Source organism: Haemaphysalis longicornis, unplaced genomic scaffold (assembly GCF_048455015.1).
Source record: "Haemaphysalis longicornis isolate Haplotype H1 unplaced genomic scaffold, Haemaphysalis longicornis Haplotype H1 scaffold_12, whole genome shotgun sequence".
NCBI lineage: Eukaryota > Metazoa > Arthropoda > Arachnida > Ixodida > Ixodidae > Haemaphysalis > Haemaphysalis longicornis.
The window spans coordinates 151,151-165,715 of NW_027526225.1; the positions used below are offsets into that span (position 1 = coordinate 151,151).

The window sequence follows — 14,565 nt, forward strand, 5'->3', positions numbered from 1 at the left end:
AGACTGCCGGCATTTCTTTCTGTATTTCCTAACGAGCCCCTCATTTCCAAACCATATATATATATATATATATATATATATATATATATATACAGGGTGTCCCAGCTATCATGCACCAAGATTAAAAAAAGGGAAATTGCGTAACTCTAAGAAAACCTAGTGCATAATGTTTGCAGTAGTGTGAAGAAGCGGAGAGTAATTTTTTCGTTAATGAGTCTTAATTAATTAATTGAAATTAATTATCTAACTCGAGAAATACTGTCCTAATCACTAAAGTGTCAATGAGGCACTTGTAGGTAACCACGAGGGGCATCTAACTGCGCTATTTTCAGCGACGAACTAATTGCGTACTCATTTATGCGGACTGATAAAGGAAACCCGCGAAATATGAAAAATACCACGTGATGACGCTTACGCGCGCATTTTAAAGCAGCGTCCCCAAACAAAGCTGATTGAAAGCAACTGCTTCGCGTGTTACCCGCCCTAAGAGACAGCGCATCACCTTGATAATAGCATGCATGGAAGGAGCAGCAGCAGCAATATTCGCGGGACGCGTGTGCAGATAAGGAACAAACTCAGTCGCGATTTCTTCTTTCTTTCTTTTGTCTATTTCATTCTGGCTAACTCAGAGGCAGCCTGTTTGAGGGCGTTGCTTTACGGTGCGCGCGTAAGCGTCATCACGTGGTATTTTTCATATTTCGCGGGTTTCCTTTATCAGTCCGAATAAATGAGTACGCAATTAGTTCGTCGCTGAAAATAGCGCAGTTAGATGCCTCTCGTGGTTACCTACAAGTGCCTCATTGGAACTTCAGTGATTAGGGCAGTATTTCTCGAGTTAAATAATTAATTGCAATTAATTAATTAAGTCTCATTAACGACAAAATTACTCTCCGCTTCTCCACAGTACTGCAAACATTATGCACTAGGTTTTCTTCAAGTTACGAAATTTCCCTTTTTTTAAATCTTGGTGCATGATAGCTGGGACACCCTGTATATATATGTGTGTGTGTGTGCATCCGTGGGTTTGTCAAAGCATGTATTGTCATACAGTGTAACCAATGGCAGTTTCTTTTTGTGTGTGTGACAAGCACGTCTTGCTTCGCCTGTTTCCTTTTGGTTTTTTTCTCGTGCGCCAGCACAAAGCGCTTCCCGCTGTTACTGGGTACACAAATAAACATTGAATGATTGATTCGTTGATTATTATTATTATTATTTTTATTATTATTATTATTATTATTATATTACACTTGCGCAGTAATACTAACCTTGTAAAGCCAGACGAGTTTCATTCGTCAGTACATATTTCATTGCATAACGTATCTCTCTAGTTCATGACAGTCCCCCTGTTTGCACACCAGGAAGCAGAAACTACGACTTTGCTCGTGGGGACTACATTGGTTTATTTCACTTTCTTAATAACACTGACAGGTCTCCAATAGCTGGCCTCAACGACGTTGACGAACAGACTGATTTTTTTAGATGCGACGCATCTCTTTGAGTCGCCTTGTCCCTCCATCCATCCGTATTCCGCACGCCTCTCCCCCCATTCTCCTCGCCACTCCAGCTGCGCGGTAACGCCGCTCTCACCACAGCACCATCTGCGCCATCCCCACAGCGCCATCAACATAGTACAATCATTTGTAAACAGGAGAAGCAACAAGATATAGCTGGTAGAACTCGTCATTGTGTCAATATAGTCCTGAACGGAATTGAAGTAAGAGATACAGGATCCAGTACAGGGTAACCACCTATGTAGCACCATGCAAAAAAAGTGCGCGCCAGGGCATAATACTGGCACCCTAAGAAACACCTTGTTGGCACATCAGACGTAGCTCGAATTGGAGTCATTGTATTAGTTATTTTGCTTTACCGCGAGAGCTGCTGTTAGATAGTGCCTTTTTTACTTGATAAAAAAAACTAAATTTTCGTTATAGCTAGAGTTATATTTCGCCTCTCCATCTTCTTGGTGACTGATGAAGACGAAATAATGAAGTTCTTTTGATGCTAGAGCCGAGAGGACGATCTCGACACGCTTCGATGACCGACGTCCGGTGCTTGGAGAAAGGATGGGATGAGGACTGACTTTCTTGCTGGGTATTAGGTTTATTTACACTATTTACATTACTCCAAGTATTTGCATCAGGACAGAATGACTCTTACATTGCCACTCTGCCCGCAGCAGCCTGTTCGGCCAAGATCTATACTGAACTAGATCCCTCTCGACCGACCTCCGGTCCCACCTCCGACCTCGACCGACCTCCGAACACTCTGGTTTTGATCCCAAAAACCACACCTCCAAAGGGGGAGTTCAAGAAAGAGCGAAAACCCTTTCAACATGATTGATATGAAGCACAGATTGGCCACAAGAACCAACCAATCCTAAACATGTCCCCACCTGCGGTTACATGACCCAACGCTCTCTCTCATGCAACTCCTAGTTCGTTTTCTGCGTACGTTATTGCAACCGACAAGCAAATACAAGACATCGGCCACCTAAAGTCACTGACCGCGTGGAGTGGTCGAATCGAGCGGCGCCTGCCCAAAGCCAAAGCCGAACGCTTAGGGCGGTCTTCGCGCGGCTAACATCTTACAGCGTCCTCGCCTTGCCGCCTCGAACTTGTCCGCGCGCGCACCGGCACGAAGAGAGTCGCAAGCTAATCCCTTCCTCAGACTAAGGGACGCCGCCGCCCGCCGCATGACTACCGGGAAGAGCTCCCCAGGCAAGTATTCCCGAGGCGAATGACCCATCAACGAACAGCACCGACGCCAGCTTCGCAAATCCTCAAAAACTACGTCGCGCGCCTTTCCGGCACCAAAGAGACGCCATTCTTTCGCTTCCCGTCAGCTTGTCACGACGAACGACCGAACACCTCCCAATGTCGGCAAGCCGTAATAGCGGCGTGCGCGCTGTCCGAGGGAACTCCGCGCCGAATCTGTTTTCACTGCAGCGCACCCATCGGCCGTTCACTGAGGCCTCCCGGTCGAGCTGACCGCATACCAACGCAACAAAGGTACTCGGGCTAAGCATCACCGTCTTTTACCACACAAAAGGAAGGAACACAAGGCATGCACTCGGCGGCCCCCAACATCGCGTTCCTGCGGCTGCATGAAAGGAACACAGCATGACAGCTACAAGCGGAGGCAACGCCGATACATGAGCCCTCGGCGGATTTCATAAATAAATGAGGAGCCCGAACTTAACAGCTAGCACACAATAACAATCTACTTAGTACTGCGCAAAAAGTCCCTCTAGCATTACAAATTCAAATTAAGACACACCTTGTTATCCTGTACGACCCAGATAAAATTCTTGTCACTGTTTCAAAAAATTTCCTGTATGGTGTTAGTATTCTATGGAACTTTTTACCCTATGTCACCCAATGGTACTCACTAGTGTTGCGCAACGAACGAAATTTTGCAGGCGGAAAAGGAACTATCCCATATATACGAACCCGATAATGATCAATCATTGGGTGCTTACACTAACTGAACGTTTATGAGGAGTGATATACTCGAATACAAGTCAAGAAAAAGGGGGCGTAGCCCTATTCCCCACTTCCAGTACCCCCCTTCCAGCCAATGGTGCCGCTCTATCGACGTGACGTCGCGGCCGACCGCCTTGCACCTGCAGGCAGCGCTCGGAGCCAAGCTTTTCTGAGTGAGTCCGCGCCGAAACGTAGTTCTTCAGGACGTCTATATTTTGAGCCGAGATAAGAACCTTAGCTAAAAATTCTTTATTTGCCAATATAATGCACCACGTTAAAAAACTTCTTCGGCAGCCGGAGTAGTGAGTTTCAATTTTATTGCTGATGATAAATTTCTGCTCTTCCGGGTTTTCCCTCAACCGCTTGCTTCTGGTTTTATGCATTGCCTGTTCCTTTTCCGGTTTGGAGCCCGAAGAAGCCGCGTCTGAGTCTGCGTTATCGTTCTCGACTGAGGATTCGGAGTTGAATGATGATGGTTGGTTGAGTTTTGCTGCTCTGGGGTGCGGCACTTTGGTGCCAATCCCTCCACTATCTGACCACGGTAGGATTGTGGTGCGTTCCCATCCACGCCACGCCGATGGTAGAAGAAAAACAAAAGCTGCGTGTCATCTGCAGCTGCGGGTGGGAGATGATCCGGAACGCGTACGTTCGCTTGCGGAGCATCTACACCCGGAGCGCTGCGTTGAAGAAACGGTCGCGACAATGAGCGATCTTCTTGGAATCAGCGTGAATTTGGTGATGGACGGGAAGAAGGAGATGAAAAATAACGATGGCAATCTTGCAACGCCCTCCAGAAAGTGCCCGCGAAGCGGTGGAAAGAGACGATGCTCAGAAGTGTACGACGACTTCACGAAGTGCGCATTGCGGTCGTCCGTGCATCGCCTTTTTTGCCGCAATAGGATCTCGACATTGATGGCAATTACTGCGGATGTCAACGCTAGCGGCGATGCTACTCCTCTCAAGCCATGGACTGTGCGCCGGCTGCTGAATGACATCGGGTTCAGGTATGAGAAGAAGGGCCGGAACTCGCTGCTGATCGAGCGGCACGACACTGTCGCGTGGCAGCAGAAGTACCTGTAGGACATCGCCAGGTACAGGATTGAAGATCAAAAAATATTCTACTTTGATGAAACCTGAGTGAATGCAGGACACACGATATCGACTGTTTGACGGACACGATGGTTGCTTCCCACCACGACGCCTTCATGCGTGGTCTGACGACACGTTTGAAGCAGCCGTCAGGGAAATGATAGCGCCTGATTGTAACGCACAGCGAGGGCGGCTTCGTCGCTGGGTGCCTGGATATCTTTCGGAGTACGAAGGCAGGCGACTACCACGAGTAGACGAACGACATCCGCTTGGAAAGGTGGTTTGGGGCCGTTTTGCTACGACTGCCACTCGGTAGTGTAATTGTCATGGACAATGCCTCGTACCACTCGTGGCTGGAAGAAGCAGTGCCTACGACGACTTCGCGCAAATGTTGTACAGGACCGGGTGACGTCCGAAGGACTTGCTTAGGATGAAAAAAAAAATCGCTTAAACAGGAGCTCCTCAGCCTTGTGGCCTCTGTTAAGACACGGTAAATCAGGAAACGTATTGACGGTGCAGCTGAAAGGACAGGATGTATTCGGGAGCACTGCCATTGTGAGCTCAGCCCTACTGAGTGCAAATGGGCTCAGATGAAGCGAGGCGTCGCAGCAAAAAACGCCACATTTAAGCTGCCACATGTAGAGGTGCTCCTGAGGGAAGAAGTTGCCAAGATAACAGATCAGCACTGGGCAAACACTGTTCAGCATGTGATCAGCATTGAAACAAAGTTCAGAGGAGACGGTGGACCAAGTGCGCATGTTCTATTATAATACATCTGGGTGAAGACATGGACTCTCACAGTCACCTATCTGCTATCGAGTCCTTTCAAGATGTGTAAGGCTGCGACCTATTCGCCAGTGCCGCCTTTTCTTCGTTCAGTTAATGTGGAGTGCGGTGTTTAGCTTAAATACCTGTGTTTTCATACCTGCAGAAGCAAGAAACTCCTTCAGACAGCAGAGAAGACCAGATATGCTGTTTGTGTGCTTTATTTCTGGAGTATAACTGAGCAGCCTGTGTGTGGGGAGTAACTTGCTCAGGGTTGATTGCTTTGACATGTAGCTATGAGAATCAGAAGAGACCATTGAAATGTTTAGTTTGTAATCTCATTTGCAATTACTCAGTGTTGTCTGCTGTGTCGTAGACTCAAGAGTGATCTTCCAGTATAACAGGGAGGGCGGCAGAAGCTATTTCAACAATCGGGTTATGATCTCATTTGCTGTAGTGAACGGAGCGGTGTTTTGTGTGGTGCTGGCTCATGGTTGGTTGCCTTGATATGTAGCTATGAGAATAAGAAAAGGCTGTTGCAGTGCTTGGTTTGTGATCTCATTTGTTATAAGTGTGGTGCAGGAATTAAGCCGAATAAGTTCAGTCATGACAGGATTCTACGTGGCAGATGTATTCATAAAAGGAAACCGTACATCTTGAGCTAGAGAAAACCCGCACTGTTCCAAACTATTTTCTGGAAGTAAAGCCACGCTTACACTGTGCGATAGTTTTCGCTGCACGAGGAGGGTGACTATTCGCATGTATAGCATGAGGTGTGTGCAAGGCGAGTCCAACGACTTCACAAATTCACTTCAAACAGAATCACTTCTGCGGTGTGTGGCGTTGGGGCTCCTTGTGCGACACTGTAAATGGTGATAAAGGCAAGTTTGACCTACAGGACAAGACACTAGTTTGAGTTTTCACTGCAAGTTTTTTACATTGTTTGGGCACTTACGAACGTATGAGATGCAGAAACAGTTGCAAATAAAATGCCTACATGAAAGCATGTAACAGCGTTGTCTGCTTGTGTAGCTGGCTGAGCCAAGTTGTCTTTTGATTGAGCGTTAAGAACTAATAAATCTGCTTCAGTCTCTTATTGCTCATTTCATTTTCTCTGCATAATTCAGCAGTGTGTCTGTTTAGCTGTCTGAGCCAAATCTGACATGATAACAGCAGTGAGGACCAGAAAAGTTGCTTCGGTGTTTTATTTCTACTTTGATTCTGTTTAGCTGCTATCTGCTGTCTTACGCAGGAATTAGGATAAATGGGGTTTATTTGTGGTCTGAGCCACTGGATAAAATGCAGAAGCACAACGTTAATGAAGACAATTCCCAATGTTTTGGGCAGAGGAAACTACGTTGTCTTTAATCTATACTCCCATGTATGGGAATAATTTCATGTAGTGCATTTTTCGCAAGATAATAAATTTCTTCCTGAGCATATGATCCGATTCTGGCTCTTGCGCAACAAGAAAAGTATGATATCCATTGACCAGTTTCAGCGGAGCGATATGTACCATATATGTGTTTCCATGCGTCCACTCAACCGACATGTCATACATCAACGAGTGCAGGTAGCTTTTTATGGTACAGATCACTAAGTAACCCTTCAAACATACTTCATTGCCCGTGTTATGAATTTGGCATCAATTGATGTGCTGTCATTGCGATTTACACTCCTAATATATGTGTAGACATTGCACGTGTTGCGTTTTGAACAGCGCTGCAGCAAGCAGCAGCTTACTGTTCGACTTGGCATCCATGATGTTGAGCACTGCTGAATCAGCGAGCTTCTCGCTCAAGCAGCCACTTGTGATGCAACGGGGAGAATGGGTGAAATGGTCACTTTTTCCACTCTGAATGCTCTATCTCGAATTTACAGCACATGCATGCAGATGACCATTACAGCAGCAGCTTCTTACTTAAGTGACATAAACACAAGGCGAGCAGTGCCTATAGCTTCAATAATGCACATCTCTGATGCAAGAATTTGATTTGGTGAAGAATATGCATGCACATGTGTAGGAAAAGCTGAAAGGTTGGTTATTTGATTTCAGTGCTGTGTTTCACGTCTTCGCATGCATTGTTGCAGCTAATCATACCGGTGAAATCTAGCTCATGAAATTTCACTATCGCGAAGCACAGCTCATTTGCGCAGCCTAAGCAAGACAATGAAATTCAACTTACAGTGGTAACCCGCCGCGGTGGCTCAGTGGCTAAGGCGTTAAGCTGCTGAGCACAGGGTCGCGGGTTCGATTCCCGGCTGCGGCGGCCGCTTTTCTGATGGAGGCGAAAAGCAAAAACGCCCGTGTGTACGATATTTCGGCGCACGTTAAAGATCCCCAGGTGGTCAAAATTAATCCGGAGCCCTCCACTACGGCGCGCCTCATCACCTGCGTTGCGTCGGCGCGTTAAACCCTACAATCAGATCAGAACTTACAGTGGTAATACTCATGTATAATATTTATTATCATAGTCAATGCAAACTCAACGCAGATCTCTATTCGTATTTAATTCACAAAGGTGTTTGTCCAAAACAACAATTTAAAGCGCTCCAACATAAAACAGGCGAAGAAAACATACCAGCTTGAAATACCACATTTAACAATGGAATCTCAGCGTAACCGAGAATGAAAATAGAAAAGGTGGCATAATAAATCACATCACGCAGCTAAGCTACAGCTCGTACGCATTCACGCTCAAAAAACGCGATAATTCAGCTTCTTGTATTTGGCGACTTGATCACAATTTGGGCGAATACGCTTGCGTCCGGCATGGACTTGGGACACACGGCTCGACATATGCTCTAACGAAATGCAACGCGCGACGTTGCACTGTTTGCGTTTCGCCCAGTGCATAGCTCTCCATGGCGTTAACGTCGTGCGCTATGCACAACAGTAATACTTGCGACTGGCGTAATCTACGACAAATTAACAAGGAGTTATCGCCCCCTGTCCCAGTCACTGGTGCGATAACGTGGGTAGCACATACACAGGAGGGACTAAACGGTAGAACGAGAAGCACTTCACGCTCAAGACGAAACGCCCGCACAGGATGACGACGACTGCTTTGTACAATCCCGTACCTGCAGCGGCGGCTATTTCCCGGCAACGCCACTCGCTCACAAAACAGAAGAAAAAACACCATAGCGATTGTCGTTACCGAGCATGTTAAGGACACTGCACACAACACGCAAACAAGAAATACGACTGAATGGCACTAAAAATCATTCTCAGAGCCGGACGCCGCCGGTGGATTGACGCGAACAGCGGAGGTGGCCATTTTGGTAGAAGTCCGTACGCGCGGAAGAACATGCTCTGTGATTTCTTCCGTGAACGCGGCGTAGAGGCGGTCTACCATGACGTCACGTTGATACTGTGACACCATTGGCTGGAGGGGGGTCCTTTGATGAGGAAAAGCCGCATTTTTCTTGAGTTGTATCCGAGTATAGGGTTTAATTCTTGCTTTTCCGCTTGCTTCGATATGGCAGGAAGTTTCCAACTGCAAATGGCCAGTTTCGGTTACGAGTACTGTATTCTGCCAACCCTTGGTGGTTCTGTAGTGTCGTTGGCCTTCCAAGTCCCTCCTTCAGACGGCAATATATGAAATATAGAACAAAAAATATGACCCGTGCCTGTACAAACATACGAAAGATGTCAGTGTATGTACGCTCTCTGTTCTCATAGTGAGTTTCACTTCAAATATATAACGTTGCTTTGTTTGCTTCGTTGCTACGTTTTCTGAATACAAAACGAAGCAGTTTCTGTTGTTTGGCTTTAGACGCGTTTAGCATCAGCCTTATGACGGACACAGGTGTTAAACAATGTACTTTTTCCTCGTCGTTCGGTCATCCTTTTCACACGTTTGATAAACAGGACAGAACAAGTATCGGGAGAAACGTATAGGCTGACATTTTCTAAACTGCTATTTAAGACACATGACAGTGTCTTTATTTCGTGGTTTGGAAACCCCGCAAAGGCTGTCAAGGGGCTGACATACAATGGGTGCTATTTTTTATCATGTTCTATCCTTTTCCTATCGTTTCTGTGTCTAGCGGCAATGCAATTTTTCGGTCACATACGTTTTCGTGAATACTACCGTACTTCGCTCTGCTGCGACGTTTCTTAAAGGAATCGATTGTCTGCAGCTGTTGCGCTGAATGCACCAAACACAGCCCCACCATTTTCAGCCACCTTTTTTATCAGATACAAATTCAGAGTTTGAAGACAGCAAACATGTTCCTCTCATTGGTCCTCGTGAGCTGGGTGAGTAACGGCTTACTGCACGACCATACATGGTCTCTTTGTTTGAAGCGACTTTTAAACGGTAACAACGCGTATGGTTAAAATAAAACGACTCGGGTGTACTTTAAGAGCCGTCAAAAGCGCTGTGACACTGCTGCTCACCAGCCTACTCCATGGAAGGCGCTGAGGCATTCCATTCCCTACAATGATTATAATTTTTTCATTATTTTATTGCGTTGAAGCAAAGAAATTCGGCCAACCCTTTTGAATACACCAGTAGCTCCCTTAAAACGTATGGTAGCGCCCGAGTCGTCCTTGTCACTACACTGTAAGGAAGGGGGTGAAGCGACAAATTCTGAGCACAGCCTCCATCAAAGTTTTGAAAACAAAATAGTGTCACTGGACAGCACCTAAAGTATAAAAAATGGCGGATACCACTCATAGGTGGAAATCGACAAAAAGGAAGCTACGGATACCACTCATAGGTGGAAATCGACAAAAAGGAAGCTTTCACTTAGGCTTGTACACTGAAATCATCATCTGCATGTTTTTACGGCCTGAAACGTTGCGCAGAAGAGCCGTTGGCCATTTGTTCGACGACACAGAACTGACCCTCCTGCATCAAAAGCTTAATCTTAGTTGGTCGTTCCGCTTGCCGCTTCTGGGCATGGGGCTCACCACGCTGGTAGCCTTCCGTGGCCGCCAGGTGTCGTTGCCATCCCTGACATCTTCGGGCCAGCATACATTCCCAGTTTTCACCGCGAAGGCGCAACTGCTGGCGAGCAAGCTTTTTAGACCCTACCAGCTCCAAGTGCAGAAAAAGGTATGCACGCATGAAGTGGGGCTTTCCTGGGCCCCCCGACGGTCCCTTCCCCGGCCTCGTGCTTGCCGTACGCGGACCCCGGACTCTGCATCGCGAGGCGATTCTTCGAGCTTTGATAGCCGTCACCATGAGCATTAAGCTCACTTCACTCTCAGAACGTGGCTGTTATTGCTCGTGCGGAAGCCGCCTATTCCACTGACTCTCATTTTTCCTTTTTGGGGTGCTTACCGCGTCGCCCTTTCTCAGAGCCCTCTCGAGACCATTCTCCCGCGCTGCTGTTTCCTATTCTTGATGCGCAACCCCAAGCTCATGCTCTTGGCTCGAGCCCTGTTCTGGCGTGCTATCCCCTGCCCACGCTGTCCGGACCGCGAAAACAATTTTTAACAGCGATGCTGCTGAGCAAATCGTTTGCGTGTATGTGTCCGCATTTAGAAGTACCAAGAAAATGTCGAGCGCTCGTGTGGGCGCGCCTCGAGCTCACGTTCGTGAAGCTCAGAATGCCCACTTAGGAAGATTGGCCAATATTTGGCAAAAAAACACTACAGCATTTGCCGCGTGCCTCGATCGCGCGTACTTCAAGCCAAGCATATGGAGATTGGCCAACATTGGCCACAAAAGCACCCCAGCTTTCGCCGAAACATGGCAAAACTCGCCGAGAACGAGCAAGACACGTCATAGTGTACTCCCGTAGTTCGTCAGTCCTCATGTAGTCGAGCGCATGCGCTCTGTACCGTAGAAGACCCGCGACTTAAATGTCGAGGTTGCTGCTGTATGTGATCACTTACTCCACATGGCCCGGCCGCGGGTAATTCGCACGGCCGGGGAAGAGCCCGCGCTTCTAGAGGCTCGGCGTGCAAAGCATCCGCGACAGACCATAAGCCTCGCTTGCACTGTGGCGTTCGAAAACGTCGACCATAAAGACGAGCTCACTATGGCCTTGCTCAATATAATGTCATTGAAATTCCATGCCACCGACGTCGACCACGACACAACAACGGTGCTAAAACTCAACTTTGCGTCCATCAATGATCACCTACAACAGCTTTGCCATGGAAGTCTTGCGCGTGAGTGCAAGCTTTCCCTGAAATTTGGGGGGCCACGTATTTTCGGTAGCTCCCATCACACGTGCCTCAAGCATCGAGGTTTAAGGCTTTTGCTTTAGAATGATGATGTAAATGGCGACGGTTGTTTCCGGTACCAGCTCTAGAAAGTGGTCGACGAAATCGGTGCGCGGACTAAAATGGTTATTTCCCTTCTTGGCCAGTCTCCGGCTTTGCAGAGCACGTCGACAGCGACAACAATGATTTCGTGCCGACTAACCGACTAGGTTTCTTGCCGAACTAGCGACTATACGACCTCTAGACAGCACGGTCTCAACATTCGGGTGACAAATAACACTATTGTAGCCCTTAAAATGAAAAACTGTGGCAAAGGGAAACAAAGGGTGCAAGGTGACGATGAGAGAGCCAGTCTATCTAGACCTCTTCACTTGTCCCGTAGTAGTAGTAGTAGTATGAAACTTTAGTGAGCCTTATAAAGTAGGAGTGGTTCCCTAGTCCGGGAATCCAAGTGATGACCGGGCGACCGACGCCCTAGATTAAAGTAGTTGCTGGACGTCCAGGTGGTCGCTGGTGATCAGGTTCTCCCACATTTCATGGAGGGGGAGGGGGGAAGGAAAGGGTGGGAGGTCAGGGTTATGCGTACACTCTAATAAAATGTGGAAGAGTGTGCCAGGCTTAGAGCAAAAAGTGCATTGGGCGGGAAATTGAGTGGGAAACATGTGGTGTAAGCGAATTGGATGGACGAAGGTATTCGTTTGGATGCGACGAAGAGTCGTTTATTATGATTTGGACAGCTTGGAGTGAGGTTGAGGGAATTGTTGCCTGTCGAGTCGATAGTACTGTGTAATGTCCTGAAACGTAACCAGTGGTGTGGACTCCGCTTGTTCTTCTGGGTCCTGGGAGGAGGGTGTGCAGGCTTGATGATGGGCAAAATTATTGCCCGTCAATGTGCAGTAGGCGGGTGTCCAGACGAGGGCGACATTTCTTTGTGGCTGATGTTGCGAGAGGAGGCGGAAAGTTGGTAGGGCCACCCTGACGACCAGGTGGATTAAACCGTAAAACCTCCGACTTTAAAGGGACAGATTTACTCCGCTTGTTTTAACATCAGACGGACCCTTTGGTAATTTAGACTTCTCTGTTGTGGTGTATCGGTGGAAAACCACCAAAAAGGGCAAGTATAATTAGGCGTAGGTTATGTTGTCTCGTGCAGTCATCTGGGAAACGTTATGTTAGATGTCTAGAAGTAAAATCTCTGTTGCCTGGCGCGCCCTCCAGCACTTGCACTTGCACCCTGACGCACTTGTATTTCCCACCCTGCGTGGACCCAGTGTCCGCAGCATGTCATGAATAAATAAAACAGACAAAAAATATGCAGAATAGAGGTACACGTGAAGGTGCAGTTTATCTAGCTGTCTGGAGCCTAAAGTTACTGCATCTGCAAGATATCGTTAAACTGGCAGTGAAAAAAAAATGCGGACTCACATTTTGAGAAGAAAATGCTTAAAGGATACGAAAACGCACTTTGCAAGGCACTGACGTAGAAGCAAAGCAATATGGACCCCGTTTACAGCCATAAAACAGGTTTCCCCACTTTTTTTAAAGTGTTTCAACTTACATTGGTTGGTAATAGCAGCTTGGTGTTCAATTTGTTTTGTGAACTGCCACGTGAATCAATAAAGGTAAAGTCCCAGTTTATAAGTTTCCTCTGCCGTTATTTTTGTGCTGCTTTTTGAACAACGATTGAAAAATTTCATTTACGTGCTCAGTGTGTCTTGTACTTGTTTTTCAGCTCTGGATTGACAGTGGTGAGTTGTCACCAAACGTTTAAGAAATTCGCTACAACGCAGGTTTCCCAGCCTGAAAGCCGAGCTCCCTCAGTTTAATCTGCGCGCCAGCAAACCGCAACAGTGCGACATTTATTTTTGAGGCGCCACTTGCTCACAGTAGGCTGGCTGAGAGAATGTCTTCAAACGAATTTCAGTACTCACGAAAGACCAACGCGATGTATGTAGAAATGCTACTTATCATTCCTCTTTTACCTGCCCCTGGGGCGCGATAAATAAATTCGTTTAACTGCAATCAACCTATGGCGTCCAGGGCTCTTACCTTGCATCGTCGGCCGCATTTTTTACAAAGGTGAAATGTAAAAGCACGGTCGCGTATCTTCTTGCTTTCCCGCAAATGTCGCTGAAAAGCGCTAGTTTCAGATAATGTAATGCCCTTTCCTCTCTGTCCTCTAACGATGCATGCAATGATGGTTTGTTGAATTTAATTTCAGAATCAGGAATAATTTTTATTTTAATCAGAGGAAAAACGAACAATATACAAAAAGCTGCTCGACGAGCAGCTTGACGAAGTCTGAGACCCTACACACAAGGTGGCAGCGGCAGAACAGCAAGGTATTATTCAGTAGCGCAAAAAATACAAAGATAGATAGAAAAAACAAAGAAAAATGATTGTTCACAACAAGGGAGTGGTCTTTTTTTCTTTTTCTTTTTTTTTTCGCGAAAGATTGCCGTACGGCATAACAACGCACAAACACCCAAGAAGAAACCGGTGCTGGGGCCCCTATATTCAGCGCTTGAGATCTGGGGTCTGCCACGATGGAGCCCTGTGCCTCGGTGGTGTTGCGTTCGGACGTCTCTAAAGCCTGGGCAAGTCCACTGCAAAGAGAACGACCACCAGGGGCCCAAGGAGGGCGAAGGCGCTCCATGTCGGCTCGGCTTTAGGCCATCACAACAACAAATTTCGCTTAGAAGCCGGGAAGAATCCACGCCAACAGAGAACTCTACCTACGGAACCTGCTGACACCACATGTAGCTCGGTGAGCCACCTTTTTTGGAATTCCGCAAGCACCGAAAACTCACAACGGTGGCGGCCCTGCTAGCCCTAACATAAGGCCTAGCCACAACCGGTGAACCAAGCGAGGATGTTGCAACCACCAGATCCCGGGGACGGGGAAATGGACCAAAGCAAACCTCCCGACGAAACCGCCACGTCTTCGGAAGCCCTAAAGAACCCGTTATACGAATGGCACACCGTCGTGAATGGGAAATACATCCCGGTCAGCAAGCTCAACACGTCCAACGCGGGAGCCGT

At 47.2% G+C, this 14,565-nt stretch overlaps 1 protein-coding gene across 1 annotated transcript in view; it reads left to right on the forward strand.

Moving 5' to 3' along the window:
- Positions 1–9,423: 9,423 nt before the first annotated feature.
- LOC144161826 (uncharacterized) overlaps positions 9,424–14,565 on the forward strand; it is a 34,654-nt gene continuing 29,512 nt past the window's right edge. Inside the window, exons 1-2 of the mRNA XM_077692420.1 lie at positions 9,424–9,603; positions 13,256–13,271. Coding sequence (XP_077548546.1) covers positions 9,574–9,603; positions 13,256–13,271 — 46 coding nt within the window. The 5' untranslated portion in view covers positions 9,424–9,573. The remainder of the gene's footprint in view (positions 9,604–13,255; positions 13,272–14,565) is intronic.